Source organism: Hyperolius riggenbachi, chromosome 10, assembly GCF_040937935.1.
Source record: "Hyperolius riggenbachi isolate aHypRig1 chromosome 10, aHypRig1.pri, whole genome shotgun sequence".
NCBI classification, from domain to species: Eukaryota; Metazoa; Chordata; class Amphibia; order Anura; family Hyperoliidae; genus Hyperolius; species Hyperolius riggenbachi.
The window spans coordinates 193,915,085-193,928,940 of record NC_090655.1 but is presented as its reverse complement, the minus strand read 5'-3'; the positions used below and the strand labels follow the sequence as shown (position 1 = coordinate 193,928,940).

The following is a 13,856-nucleotide window of genomic DNA, read 5'->3' as shown; positions in this document are numbered from 1 at the left end:
TCTGCCTTGCACATATATATTCTTTCTCCCTCCGTATCGTGTTCTTTGGCATTTTATATTCATTTTTGGACGGTTTTACTGTACCTATAGTTTCATAAGATTTTATTTTTGTGATTGTCATGTTATATTATATCAGTGACCTGTAAGAATGCTAGCCAAGTGTTACATTTGATACTATTTGCTTTGACCCACCCCCCTTTTTCTTTTGATTTTCACCTCCACTTTTGGGATGGGTTAGTGGGTGATGTCTAGTGTATTCACAGTGCCGTTCCGTAACTAGCTATGATTAAGGACTAATCTTTGTCCGAAACGTGTCAGCAATGTGACGTTTAATTTTGAATATGTCCAGTAATAAAAGAACCTTTGGATAAGTGCGGACCTTCCCCTTTCTTGTTGATATTTTTTATGGAGGTTGGGGATCTCCAGTGCTGCGTGCAGATAATTCAGTTAGTAGCTAGTTGGAAGGTGAGGTGTTTTTAATTTCCTTTCCTCCCATTTAGTTGACTCTTGGGCTTTTGGAATAGTTCTCATTAGAAAGCTAAAAAAGCTAGCATTTTTGCATGGTTAGAGTAGGACTCACCAGATTGGGGACACTTTGGCTCAGTTGGTGAGCTTAAGCACTTAAAAGCATGACCAAGAGCCCCTGTCACTGTATTTCCTGTTGCGTGCTGCAGCCCCCCCCCCCCCATACACACACATATATATATATATATATATATATATATATATATATATATATATATATATATATATATATATATAACAGCAACAAATTTCTAAGATACTCAACAGGCAAAGAATGTGCTTTTTGGCTGGGAAGTTAAGTTCATTAAGATATGAACTCATGTACAATACATAAAATACCTTCTTCCCTTCAAGCCGCTTACAGGCCTTCTATGTTTACAGAGTCTTCATTAAGAGAGAAGTTGAATGTGATAAGGCTAATTGATACACTGCAACAGAGTCTCAAGATAAGGAGCAGTGAACGTTTTGCTTTGCTTAAAAAAAATAAAAAAGAATCCAGACATGAATAATTTCTTAGCTCTGACACGTCCAAACACAGTGCGTAGAGGAACGCATCCTGCATTAGAACAGTTAAAAAAAACGCTCCACGCTTTAAAAAACAAAGTTAAGACTCTAAAATGTGGTATTCTACAATATTAGGCTTCGGAATTTTCTTGATCCTTCTTGCAAAGTTTACGGTTCCAAGACCTTTACCAGAGTGGAAGCAGGAGCATCAAGATGAAGTAAGATGGGTCCAAAACTCATTAACAGGAAGAATGCTGGGCTTTACAATGACTTGGAATTTTTCAGGGACGTCTATACCAGAGAAGACAAGGATGATGCTACCTCAATACATGATTGATCTTTATAATCAATATGCTGATGATAGGATGACTATGCCAATGGTTAACATGGTCAGGAGTTTCAGAGCTCAAGGTACGTAAGAAAAACTTTTAAAGAAAAATATGATTCCATTTGTAAATCTCAGCAGCAAATTCATCAACTTAAAAAAATGAAGATTAGTAAAATAAAGTCTGATAAATTGGCAGTTTTTCAGTTTTAACACATTATTATTATTATTTAGTATTTATATGGCACTGACATCTTTCACAGCGCTTTTACCGAGTTTACAGTCTTGCCAATAACTGTCCCTCAGAGGGGTAAATAATCCAATACCTAACATAGTCTTATTTTCATCATTGTCTATGGCAAATTTAGGGGGAAGTCAATTAACTTATCTGTATGTTTGGGGGCTGTGGGAAGAAATCCTCGTAGACGCAGGGAGAACATACAAACTTTGTGTAGATAGTGCCCTGGTTGGGACTCAAACTCCATCTGTATTTAACTGCATGCAAGCTTAATAGTGCAATTGTGCAAGTTAACATAACTCAAAGCTGTAAGACCTCACCCAAATGTACAATTTTTATATAAAGATAACCCACCAAGTACACTCTTTTATTCAGTGGTCATTAATATGCAGTCATAGATGGTTTACATAATTATAAAAAAAAAGTCAAACTATTACCCACTGTACAGTGTGGTGTTATACTATAAAGCCGGGTTTACATATTTTTTTTTGCATTGTGGTGGGATGCAATGCTCCTGCCGCACCCCACCGCAACGCAAAAAATTAGAATCATATGACCATGTGGCAGAGGTCATATCCATAGCGCATATGCATAGTGCTAGGCAGGAAGTATGTCAATGCGATTCTCGTTGGTCTGTGCATGCGCCCCACGACGCACCACGCAGTGTGCATCGCCCAGAGACTTTCATTGCTTTTGCGGCGCCTTGCTGTAAAATAGGGTACCGCAAAGCAGGTTTACTCAAGTGTAAAAGGGGCCTCAAGTGTACAGTTTAACACTTGCGTTGCGATTTTGGTCCAAACATAATCGTCGTCCTGCCACGTTTTGGATGTGATTGAACTCTACTATACTGCATATTATATTGCACTATACTGGGTATATAGCATGGTGGAAATTGAAACACGATCATGGTTTACTGTCTACTGTACATTAGTCCATAAACTGGCTATATACTGAACTGTACAGTACATCAAGGGGGTAGCAATAGCCATAGCAGGTGCTGTGGAGTCCTGGAGCATAGGGCGCCCAAGTGGTATTTAATGTATTAACTTTTATGTGTTTGTCTACCCTCTGACTTTGTCTCAGTGCCCATGAACTATGTTCAGTGTTGAGTGCATGAGAATGTAAATTTCTCAATTATCGCATGTCTATAGGGTATAGGCAGGTGGCATTAACAGTGGATACATCCGCGGGCCCCTGGGCCATGAAAGTTTTGCTATGGGGCCCCATGATCACTAGCTACTCCACTGCTATACATAGTAACACACACTGGTATACTAGATTGAGGAACTCTGTCATCTTTACTATGTAAAGTTACAGCACAATCAAAAATACGAAGATGGTTTTAAAAGACCAGTGGTAGGTACAAAGTCATAGGCTAAGAAAACCCTCTTTTTTGGAAATGTGCTGTAGTAATTTTATTGGACATCAAAAGGTTTATGTGTGGGTGTTTGTAAATCCCTAAAAAAAATTCAGGTTATTTACGATGAATATATAAGACGTCATGCATCTTTCACACATGCTTGGGAATGTAGCCTGTCCTAAAAGGATCATAAATCTAGAATTCACAAGATGAGATGATAACAGAGCTGATAAAATATTTTTTTTAAGCTGAAATGAAATATAACATTTGTTATTATTATTATCTAATATTTATATAGTGCCGACATCTTCCGCAGCGCTGTGCAGGGTGTATATTGTCTTCTCACTCAACTGTCCTTCAGAGGGGTTCACAATACATTAAATTAAATCAATTAAATTCAGTCAATATCATACAGACATATTATCTCAATTCAATTCTCTACCTATAGTTTTAAATCTTCATACACACTTGGTTTCCACATTGCTCTATCCCTCTGTGATTAGAAGATAAAAAGAAAATGCGATCACTGTGTGTACTAAAGGTGGCCAAATGTCCACAGGGACAGGTCTCGCCTGTTTTTGGTGGGCTGTTCAATTAGGAATCAGGTTTAGCTTGTGCATCCCTCTTGTGTGGCTGGGGACCTGGCTCTCAATTATCCATAGACCAAATGATATACGGCAGCGATTAGGATCTTGCTTGTTGCAAAGTGAATTTGCAGGTGATGTGCATGCATGCAAGTAATTCCTGGTGCAGGATGCAAGAATACAGAAGACGGAGAACTAATGTTAAGTATATTTTAACCGTACAAAGAAATTACAATGTGTTTTGCAAGGGTTTGCTTTTGCTTCTTCCTGGTATTACCTGTTATTCAAGTATTACCTGTGTGGAATTAGTTATCTGATCGCACACCACCAGAGGGAGATCCCACCTTTACCAAGGATTGTCTGTGATTTAAAATCATGCATTAGTACAGTAATCAGACACTCAAGCTTTGTTTCTGTAAAGAAAATGTCCAGATGCCTGGTATGCAGAGATCATTTAAATTGTCCTTAAAACTGAACCTGTGCATGTCCATGCTCTGATGCAAAGTTCGCCTTATTTCCTCCACATAAAGTCAGGTATACCAGGCTGATTGGTCAAAAGAAAAGGTGTCTTTTCATTTTTGGGCTCCTGCAGTGAGCCTGGAATTGAAATCCTGTTAGCAGACTACTGTATGTGCGGGTCTCACATCTTGTAAAGCAAGGGAAGGCAGGCACCACCAAGTAAAAAAGCTATTTTAGTTTATTGGCAAAGTTGTAACAATGCTCTGAAGGCTTGCCGGTGACAGCCCGCTGTTTCTGGCTTCTGGTTATCAAGCCATGCAGCCAACAGAGAAATGCAGTACACAGTGTGCTTATTTCATGTAATCAACCCCAACAGCCAATCAGATCAAAGTAAGAGCTGCCAATCAACTTACCGGCCTGTGGTGGCGGACCTGATGGGAAACCTCACCAGGTTTCTGAAACCACCTTCTGTCCAGCCCTGCAAGTGTAAAGTTCAACCACGCTAAGGTAACAAGCTTTGTCAAGGCCACAGCAAGCGGGCGTCATCACCAGTGACAGGGACAGGATGGCCAATCAGACATGATTAGCACCAGGGCCACTCCCCCCCATAAAAGGCAGGATCCCGATGGCCACTTTCACTCTGCCTGTAGTCAGCGTAGGGAGAGGAGCTGTTACTGCTATAAATACAGGGACAGTGTTAGACTGTATTTGGGATATTGTGCTGTGTACAAGCTTCCTAGGTGCTCTGCTACTTGTAGTGCACCAGCTAGGAACCCCCTAATAGTCCTTTTGAGGACTCATCCTGACCACAAAAGTAATTTTGTGCACTGATATTGATCCTGTTGTACTGATTACTGTTGTACTGATACTGTTGTTGCATTGCAGTGTGTGTTGTAGCGACACAACACCCGTATACAGTATAGTGTGTGGCTGGCTATGTCAATGTTCTAGCCTGCTGTCACTGTGCATAAGTGATTGATTGTCACTGAACCCCACACAATGTCACCCATGTCACCTTACTGGGAGTTGATATCAGGCAGTCACTGTGTCCTTAAAAAAAAAATACAGTGTCACAGACCTTTGTGTCACTGAGTGATTAGCGACCTACAGTGTTACACCAACACACTTGTGTGACCTAACTTTACTGTGAGTTACTGTCGGTGATATCAGTCAGTGTGTCGGTGAAGTGTCACAGATGTTTCTGGCAATACTCCTTGGCTGGTCACTCACTACAACAAATATGACAAGTAAAGGCAGGACAAAGCACAGAGGTTCTAGGGATGGTGGTGTATCATCCCATCACCGTGACATATTTGATCTTATGCAGAATAAAGCTATTACTTCCTAGAATGCAGAAGAGGTGGTTGACTTGCTCACTCAGTGTTCCACCTCTTTTACCTCTTTTTTGTTTGGCTGAATAGATTGTTTGGCTTATTGCTTGGCTGCACAGATTTTTTGTGGCACTACATTTGGTCTGAAGAAGTAGACTTAGGCGCACAAAGCGTGTTACTGGTGCTTAATAAATTTCATTGTTATTGTAACGATATGTACAGCAAGTAACAGAGTTCTGATTATTAGGTGATCTGCAGTATCACCTATACTACAGATATATACCTGATTATGTGGTGATCTGACTGCAGAATCACCAATAATACAAGTATACCAGCAACTGATGATATAGCAAATATGGTGCTTGGTGCAACAGTAGTATTGATGGGTTTAGCTATACCTCACCAGAGGAGCTGGTGGGCACTAACAGTACAGAGCCCCTCACCAGAGACAAGGGCACTCTGGTGAGAGTAGAGTGGTCAGACTAATCGAGTTGGCAACAGACAGACAGATACGGTACAAAATCAGAAGGCAAAGGCAAGAAGGTTTCAACAGGCAGAGTCGGCAGCAAGATCAGATGGGCAGATGTACAGAATCACTAAGAGTAAGAGTAGTCAGAATGAGCAAGAGTCATACACAGATAATAACAGTATTCAGATTATAATTATAGCTATCAAACAATCCTATCACTGTGTGAAATCCCCGGGTTTCCTCCCGGATCAAAGCACACCGGATCTATCTAAGGTCTGAGCGCTAACACGAAGTATTCGCAAAAGCAGACAAGTTGCGAGTGAATCAGCAAAGCTTAAGAAGCAGAGGAGACCCCTTCGGTACGCCCACTCCCATCAACCAATGAGGAGTGGCGAGCGTCTCCTCTGACGTCAGCCGACCGGCCGGTCAGCTGACGCGCCTCCTCCCCGCATAAAGGTCCCGTCTGTGCACGCGCGGACGCAACAATGCAACCCTATGTGCTGCTGACAAACCCGTCCTCGGTGTGCTAGACGCCCGAGGCCCGGATAGATCGCTAGGCAGGGAGATGGAGGCAGCTGCGGTGGTATCGCTGTTCACCGCAGCTGTCTCTTCTATGTTTGTTACAGTACCCCCCCCCCCCCCTCGAGGCGTGGACTCCGGACACGTCCTGCATGGTTTCTCAGGATGCAACTCATGAAACTTTTTCCTAAGCTCCTCAGCATGCATGCGATGACTCGGCACCCAAGACGTTTCCTCAGGCCCATACCCCTTCCAATGAACAAGGTACTGTACCGAATTACGCACCCGACGAGAATCCAAAATGTGTTCAATATCATACTCAGGTTCCCCATCAATCACTACAGGGGGGAGGGGGGGAGGGGAGAGGAATCCACATGCATAGCCGGCTTCAACAGAGACACATGGAATGATTTTACACCTTTAATACTGGGTGGTAGTGAAATGACATAAGATACATTATTAATCTTTTTAGAAACAGGGTATGGGCCTATAAATCTGGGGCCCAGCTTTGCTGATGGGTGTTTCAGGGCCAGATGCCGGGTTGAAACCCACACCATGTCTCCTGGTACAAATTCCCATTCCACTGACCGCTTTTTATCTGCCTGCTTTTTCTGGGTCTGAAAGGCCTTTTCCAAATTCCTTTTAACCATAATCCAAATCTCCTTTAATTCTCCCTGCCAATCCTCCAGAGCAGGAAAAGGAGAAGTAACCACTGACAACGGGGAAAATTTGGGAGATCTCCCCGTTACCACCTGAAAGGGAGAAAAGCCTGAGGAAAACCTTTTCAAGTTGTTATGCGCGAATTCTGCGAATGGCAAGAATTTCGCCCATTCCAATTGCGCATTAGCCACATAGCATCTAAGGAACTGCTCTAAGGACTGGTTAACCCTTTCAGTTTGCCCGTTGGTCTGTGGGTGGTAGCCGGAGGAAAATGACAGGTCCATCCCCAGATGACAAAAGGCTCTTCAGAATCTGGACACGAACTGAACTCCCCTATCTGACACCACATTCTCCGGGATGCCATGCAACCGGAAAATGTGCTGAATTATCCACCAGTTCTTGGGCAGAGGGGAATCCGTCCAGAGGAATGAAATGAGCCATCTTGCTGAACCTGTCGACTACCACCCAGATGACCGTTTTACCCTCGGACCTGGGGAGTTCCCCCACAAAGTCCATGGACAAATGGGTCCATGGCTCCTTAGGCACTGGCAATGAGTGCCCACAGGAGCCTGACGGGACGGCTTGTTCCTGGCACAAACGGAACAATCCTTCACAAATTCCTTACAATCTAGAGCCAAAGATGGCCACCAGACACATCTGGAAAGCAGATCCTGTGTCCGAGCAGCCCCAGGGTGCCCTGCATTCTTATGTGCATGAAATAACTGCAAGATCTGCAGGCGAAAGGGAAGTGGTACAAATAGAACCCCCTCAGGTTTCCCCTCGGGAACATCTTGTTGATAGGGGCCTAAAGTGGTAGACCAATCTTCCCAAGTCTCAGTGGCAGCTAAGACCACCTTCTCTGGAAGAATGCTCTCAGGGGTTGGTGACTGAACTGTCTCAGGCTCAAAACATCTAGACAGGGCATCTGCTTTAACATTTTTACTACCTGGCTTGTAGGTAATCACGAACCTGAATCTCGAGAAAAATCCTTTAATAAATCTTCTATAATAGTTGGCGAAGCCTATGAATCTCTGGAGGGCCTTCAACCCCATGGGTTGTGGCCACTCCAGAACGGCAGAGACTTTTCCTGGGTCCATGGAAAGCCCAGAGGTAGAAATGATATACCCCAAAAATGGAACTTCAGACACCTCAAAGAGACATTTCTCTAACTTTGCATACAGGGAATGCTGTCTAAGTTTTTTCAAAACAAAATTTACATGTTCCCTGTGTTCTGTCAGGTTAGATGAGAAGATCAGTATATCATCCAAATATACCAGAACGAACTTCCCCAGGACTTCTCTGAATACCTCATTGATCAACTCCTGGAAGACAGCAGGAGCGTTACACAACCCGAAGGGCATGACAAGGTACTCATAGTGCCCGTCGGGTGTGTTAAACGCCGTCTTCCATTCATCACCCTCCCTTATGCGTACCAGGTTGTATGCCCCTCTTAGATCGAGTTTAGAGAAAATACTTGCATTAGTCACCTGGGAGAATAAATCATCAATTAGAGGGAGTGGCGTGGGTAACGATTTTTTACGGTAATCTTATTCAATCCTCGATAATCAATACACGGGCGAAGCCCACCATCCTTTTTCCGGACAAAAAAGAACCCTGCTCGGGCCGGAGACTTAGAAGGACGGATAAATCCTTTGGACAGGTTTTCCTTAATGTAATCCTGCATAGCAAGTTTTTCAGGACTAGAAAGGTTATACAAATGACCTCTAGGGGGCATACAAACTGGCCGTAACTCAATGGGACAGTCAAAACTTCGGTGTGGAGGAAGTTTGTCTGCCGACTTGGGACAGAAAACATCCGCAAATTCTGCATACTGCTTAAGCACCCCCTCCACCTGTCTGTCTAAAGGGATTAGGGGAATCCCTAATTTCTTAACAAAGTCATAGTCAATAAAATTGGCTGCAGAGCCCGAGTCCACAAATGCCTGAGTGGACACATCTTGACCTTCCCAGTTGATAGAACAGGGGAGGAGCAAGCGATTATCAGTTAGAGGTAATGCCGGCTCGCCTAGGGTAGTACCTCTAACTACACCTAGGCGGCAGCGTTTCCCGACTTCTTAGGGCAGCTCTGAACTACATGACCCTTTTCTGCACAGTATAAACAGAGTCTCTCTGACCGTCTTCGGTTTTTCTCTACCTCTGATAATTTAGAATGTCCGATTTGCATTGGTTCATCTGGAGGAGGAGAAGGTGACGGAGAGACGTTAGGAACAGACCTCACAGAGTATCTTCCACGAGTCTGCCTTTGATAACGAGTGCCTTTGTACTGGTTGAACTCGATGAACGTATGTCTTTTTTCAACCATAATAACTATGTAACTATGAATGTGGCGATCAATCTTTATCGCCAATGCAATCGCTTCATCGACAGTCTTTGGCTCTGGATGAGCTAGCATCACATCAGAGACCGGGTCAGATAACCCCGTTAAGAAACAATCTAATAAAGCGAACTGTCCCCATCTAGCCGACACAGCCCACCTTCTAAATTCTGCGGCATAAGTTTCCACCATGTTACGTCCCTGTCTGAGGGTCTTTAGCTTCCTTTCAGCAGTGACTGCGATATCAGGATCATCGTATATGATAGCCATAGTCTTAAAAAACTCCTGAACTGAAGATAATGCCTCATGATCACTAGGAAGACTGTATGCCTATGTCTGTGAATCCCCTGATAATAGGGTTTTAATAAAGGTCACCCGCTGTCCCTGATTAAATAGGTCTCATCTCAAAGTAAGAGAAGCAACGATTTCTGAAATTCTGAAAATCAGATTTGTGCCCTGAAAACTTTTCAGGGAGAGGCATTCTAAGATCTACAACTGGAGGGGACTGCACTGGTGCGGTTGCAGGCTGGAGGGTTCGCACAACTTCAGACAGCTGGGTGATCTGAGTCTGTTGGGTATTGACCAACACGGTTAAATTGTTCACCGCTGTGGTCAAGGCCCCAACTTGGCTGCACAGTGCGTCCATAGACATTTTGGTCTGCTGTTCTGTAACAATATGTGTCAGCAAGTAACAGAGAGATATATACCTGATTATATGGTGATCTGCAGAATCACCAATAATACAAGTATACCAGCAGCTGATGAGATAGCAAGTATGGTGCTTGGTGCAACAGTAGTACTGATAGGTTTAGCTATACTTCACTAGAGGAGCTGGTGGGCACTAACAGTACAGAGCCCCTCACCAGAGACAAGGGCCCTCTGGTGAGAGTAGAGTGGTCAGACTAATCGAGTTGGCAACAGACAGACAGATACGGTACAAAATCAGAAGGCAAAGGCAAGAAGGTTTTAACAGGCAGAGTCGTCAGCAAGATCAGATGGGCAGAAGTACAGAATCACTGAGAGTAAGAGTAGTCAGAACGAGCAAGAGTCATATTATTATTATTTAGTATTTATATAGCGCCGACATATTACGCAGCGCTGTACAGTGTATATATATATATATATCAGTCATACACAGATAATAGCAGTATTCAGATTATAATTATAGCTATCAAACAATCCTTTCACTGTGTGAAATTTCAGGTTTCCTCGCGGATCAAAGCACACCGGATCTATCTAAGGCCTGAGCGCTAACACGAAGTATTCGCAACAGCAGACAACTTGCGAGTGAATCAGCAAAGCTTAAGAAGCAGAGGAGACCCCTTCGGCACGCCCACTCCCATCAACCAATGAGGAGCGGCGAGCGTCTCCTCTGACGTCAGCCGGCCGGCCGGTCAGCTGACGCGCCTCCTCCCCGCATAAAGGTCCCGTCTGTGCACGCGCACACACGACAATGCAACCCTATGTGCTGCTGACAAACCCGTCCTTGGCGTGCTAGACGCTCAAGGCCCGGATAGAACGCTAGGCAGGGAGATGGAGGCAGCTGCGGTGGTATCGCTGTTCACCGCAGCTGTCTCTTCTATGTTTGTTACAGTTATATGAAGTTGTCATTATTGAGGTAAGCCACATCTTTTTTTTTTTTTTTCATTTTAATTTTTAATTCAGTTTTATATACCTTTGAGTGCCTCTGTGTTTTTGATGGCCTAATATGTCACGAGATTGTAAGCAATATGTATATGCCTGACCTGTTTGTGCAGGAGTAAGCTTTTCGGGTTACTGGAACCTTTACCTATTCCCTCCGGCCCCTGGGGTATGCTTTCACTGGACTTTGTTGTAGAATTACCTATATCTGGTGGTTACAATTCTATTCTCCTTTTCTCCTAAAACAGGGTTTTCCATTTTATGGGTAGCCAGTGGAGTGGCAGGGTTGGCCTGTTGTCTTGGGGCAGCATGCTGTAGCCATATTTGAATATCCATACCATGTGCTCAGGACAGTTTTAGTGTTTCGCGGGATGTGGGTAGAAACTAGAGTGGCTAGAGAAAACCAAAGCATACACAGAGAACGTACAACCTCAATGCCCATGCTGAGAAATGAATCTGTGTCCCACTGCAAGTTGAAAATACAAGCCACCATGCTGTGCATATGCTGGTGCGGGTATTTCATTTAAGCAAAAAACTGTAACAAACATCAACATGCCTTGCTAGCTAGCAAAATCACTTATAAAAACTGCTTAATACTACCGTTGCCAGTAACTGCATTGTGCTCTTTTGCAGATATATTCCTATCATCACTGCAGAAAAATTGTACGTACAGTCATATTTTTCAATTCAACATTAGTATTCCAAAGCAAGAAGAGGTAACAAAGGCAGAACTCATACTGAAGACTACTTTTAGCAACTGGGGTGTTGAACATCTTCGTTTATTTGAGGTGGTGCACAAAGAAACCTCTAGAAATTCAGAAACCTTAAATTCCTTGTTGGCATCTAAAGATGTTAGAACAGATGAATCGGTAACAATTGATGTCACTGAAACTGTAAATAAATGGACTTCTACTAAGAAGAAAACACAAAAATTGGAACTTTCCTTAAATCCCAAAACAGGTCAAGATTCTTGCAACCAATCTAGAATGTCTGACATTTTATTTGACAGCAGTTATCAACCTATTTTAATAGTTTTTTCAGACCATCATGGCAACCAATTGAAAGAGATGATGGAGCCAAACCAAATGATACTTCATGAGCAAAAGAACATCCTCGATATATATTATAAAAACAATTCAGCTAGTCACACGGAGGTCCGGAGAAACGTAACTAAAGGGAGATCAAGATTAAAACGCAGTACAGTAAGAGACCATTGTAAAAAAGTATCTCTGATGGTGAATTTCAAGGATATTGGCTGGGACAACATCATTATTTACCCTCCAAGCTATGATGCTGGCCAGTGTGTCGGAAGATGTTACTATCCACTGACAGATAATGTGACCCCTACAAAACATGCAATAATCCAGTCATTAATGCACATCAAAAAGCCAAAAGATGTTGGAAGTGTCTGCTGTGTACCAACCAAGCTGGAGTCCTTGCAGGTTGTTTACAAAGAGGACAGAAAGAGCCCCGTCATTAAGAAAAATTATGAAGGAATGAAAGTAGTAGAGTGTGGTTGCAGGTAGCCTGTCCTGTTATTTATTATTATATTTGCTGTAGAGAACTATGTACTGTATTCAGTCCTGTTTTGAATTATGAAAGATTTGCTGTACAAGCATGATATTATTTATGGAAACCTAAAGTGACAAAAAGGTGACCAGTTTAAAGGATACGTCCAGGCAAATTAAAAAACAAAAATCCATTTACCTGGGGCTTCCTCCAGCCCCTGGCAGCTGTCCTGTGTCCTTGCCGCAGCTCCAGTGGCTCCCGTTCACTTCTGCTGCAGGTGCCGACTTCGTTAGGTGTGCTTCCGGGTCGGCCTGCGCAGTACAGTCCTGATGATGTAAGCATGATCACGTTAGCCGCCCGGTGGAGCGCAGGTCGGCATCTGCTGCGGAGGAGACTGGGAGCCACCGGAGTTGCGGCAAGGTCACAGGACGGCTGCCAGGGGCTGGAGGAAGCCCCAGGTAAGTGGATTTTAATTTTTTCATTTGCCCGGACGTTTCCTTTAACTAACCTGTGACTTCTTTCAGCCCCCTGTAGTCATCCTGGTCCCTCGCTCTCTCTCCACTCTGATCCATTCAGCAGCTATCCCCTCTGAAAACTACATGTATGGCTCCAGGCCATTGCATCCATTGCACTACCTTAGCCAGCAGCATTCTGCCCTTGCACAGTTCATAAAAATAGCTACTGTGCATGCGCCGAAGGCTCCTGGCTACGGGCAGAGATGGATTAAGATGAAATGGGTTCCCTAGGCAAGGTGGTAGCTTTGGCTCCTCCTTGTGGTTTTTATAGTTCTAAGATGGAAAAAAGGCCTGAGAAAGTGACCGTTGGGCCTCCTGACACCCCCTGGGACTTATGTTGGCTTGTGGATGATCCTGCTCTGGCTACTGGTGTGGAAAGCGGGGCTGGGGCTGGCGGTCACACATGTGCGGTAGCCTGCAACTAGCTAAGTCAGGCAACTTTTGGAGGGGCACAGCTGTTGAACGTTTCAGGGTGGAATGGCAGCAAGGGGCCAGTACGACTACAGGGTCTGGAAGAAGCCGCCGGTAAGTTAAACTGGGCACCTCAGCAGGGCCTGTGCTTCCATAGAGGCAAAGGGGGCAATTGCCCCAGGGCCCCAGAGCCTTTAGGGGCCTCCCAAGGTGTGTGTCCCCTCCCCTCCAGTTATGGTGACCCCATACATGCTTGCAGGGAACGAGTAAGAGAGGTGCCATGGGGAGGAGTGTAGAACATGGTGCAGCCTCCTGTGTCCTGCCTGGATTAGGTAAGATGCCAATGTGTGTACACTGTGAATTTATAAGGGGAAGGAGGAGGGGAATAATGGGGACATATAATGATTCTTGTGTGGCTGAGGGAGTAGTGGGACGGATCCTGGGAGTCAGCTTGGAAGCTGCGGGGAAGGGG

General features: G+C 44.0%; 1 protein-coding gene and 1 long non-coding RNA gene across 2 annotated transcripts in view; one reads left to right on the top strand and one right to left on the bottom strand.

The window, feature by feature from the left end:
* Positions 1-4,465, bottom strand: part of LOC137534133 (uncharacterized) — a 42,261-nt gene extending 37,796 nt beyond the window's left edge. Inside the window, exon 1 of the long non-coding RNA XR_011024317.1 lies at positions 4,409-4,465. This is a non-coding gene — a long non-coding RNA (uncharacterized lncRNA). The remainder of the gene's footprint in view (positions 1-4,408) is intronic.
* Positions 1,250-12,574, top strand: LOC137534132 (dorsalin-1-like). Its single transcript, XM_068255509.1, has 2 exons — positions 1,250-1,440; positions 11,583-12,574. The coding sequence occupies exons 1-2, from the start codon at positions 1,281-1,283 to the stop codon at positions 12,473-12,475; spliced, it is 1,053 nt and encodes a 350-aa protein (XP_068111610.1). The 5' UTR covers positions 1,250-1,280; the 3' UTR covers positions 12,476-12,574.
* Positions 12,575-13,856: the final 1,282 nt, after the last annotated feature.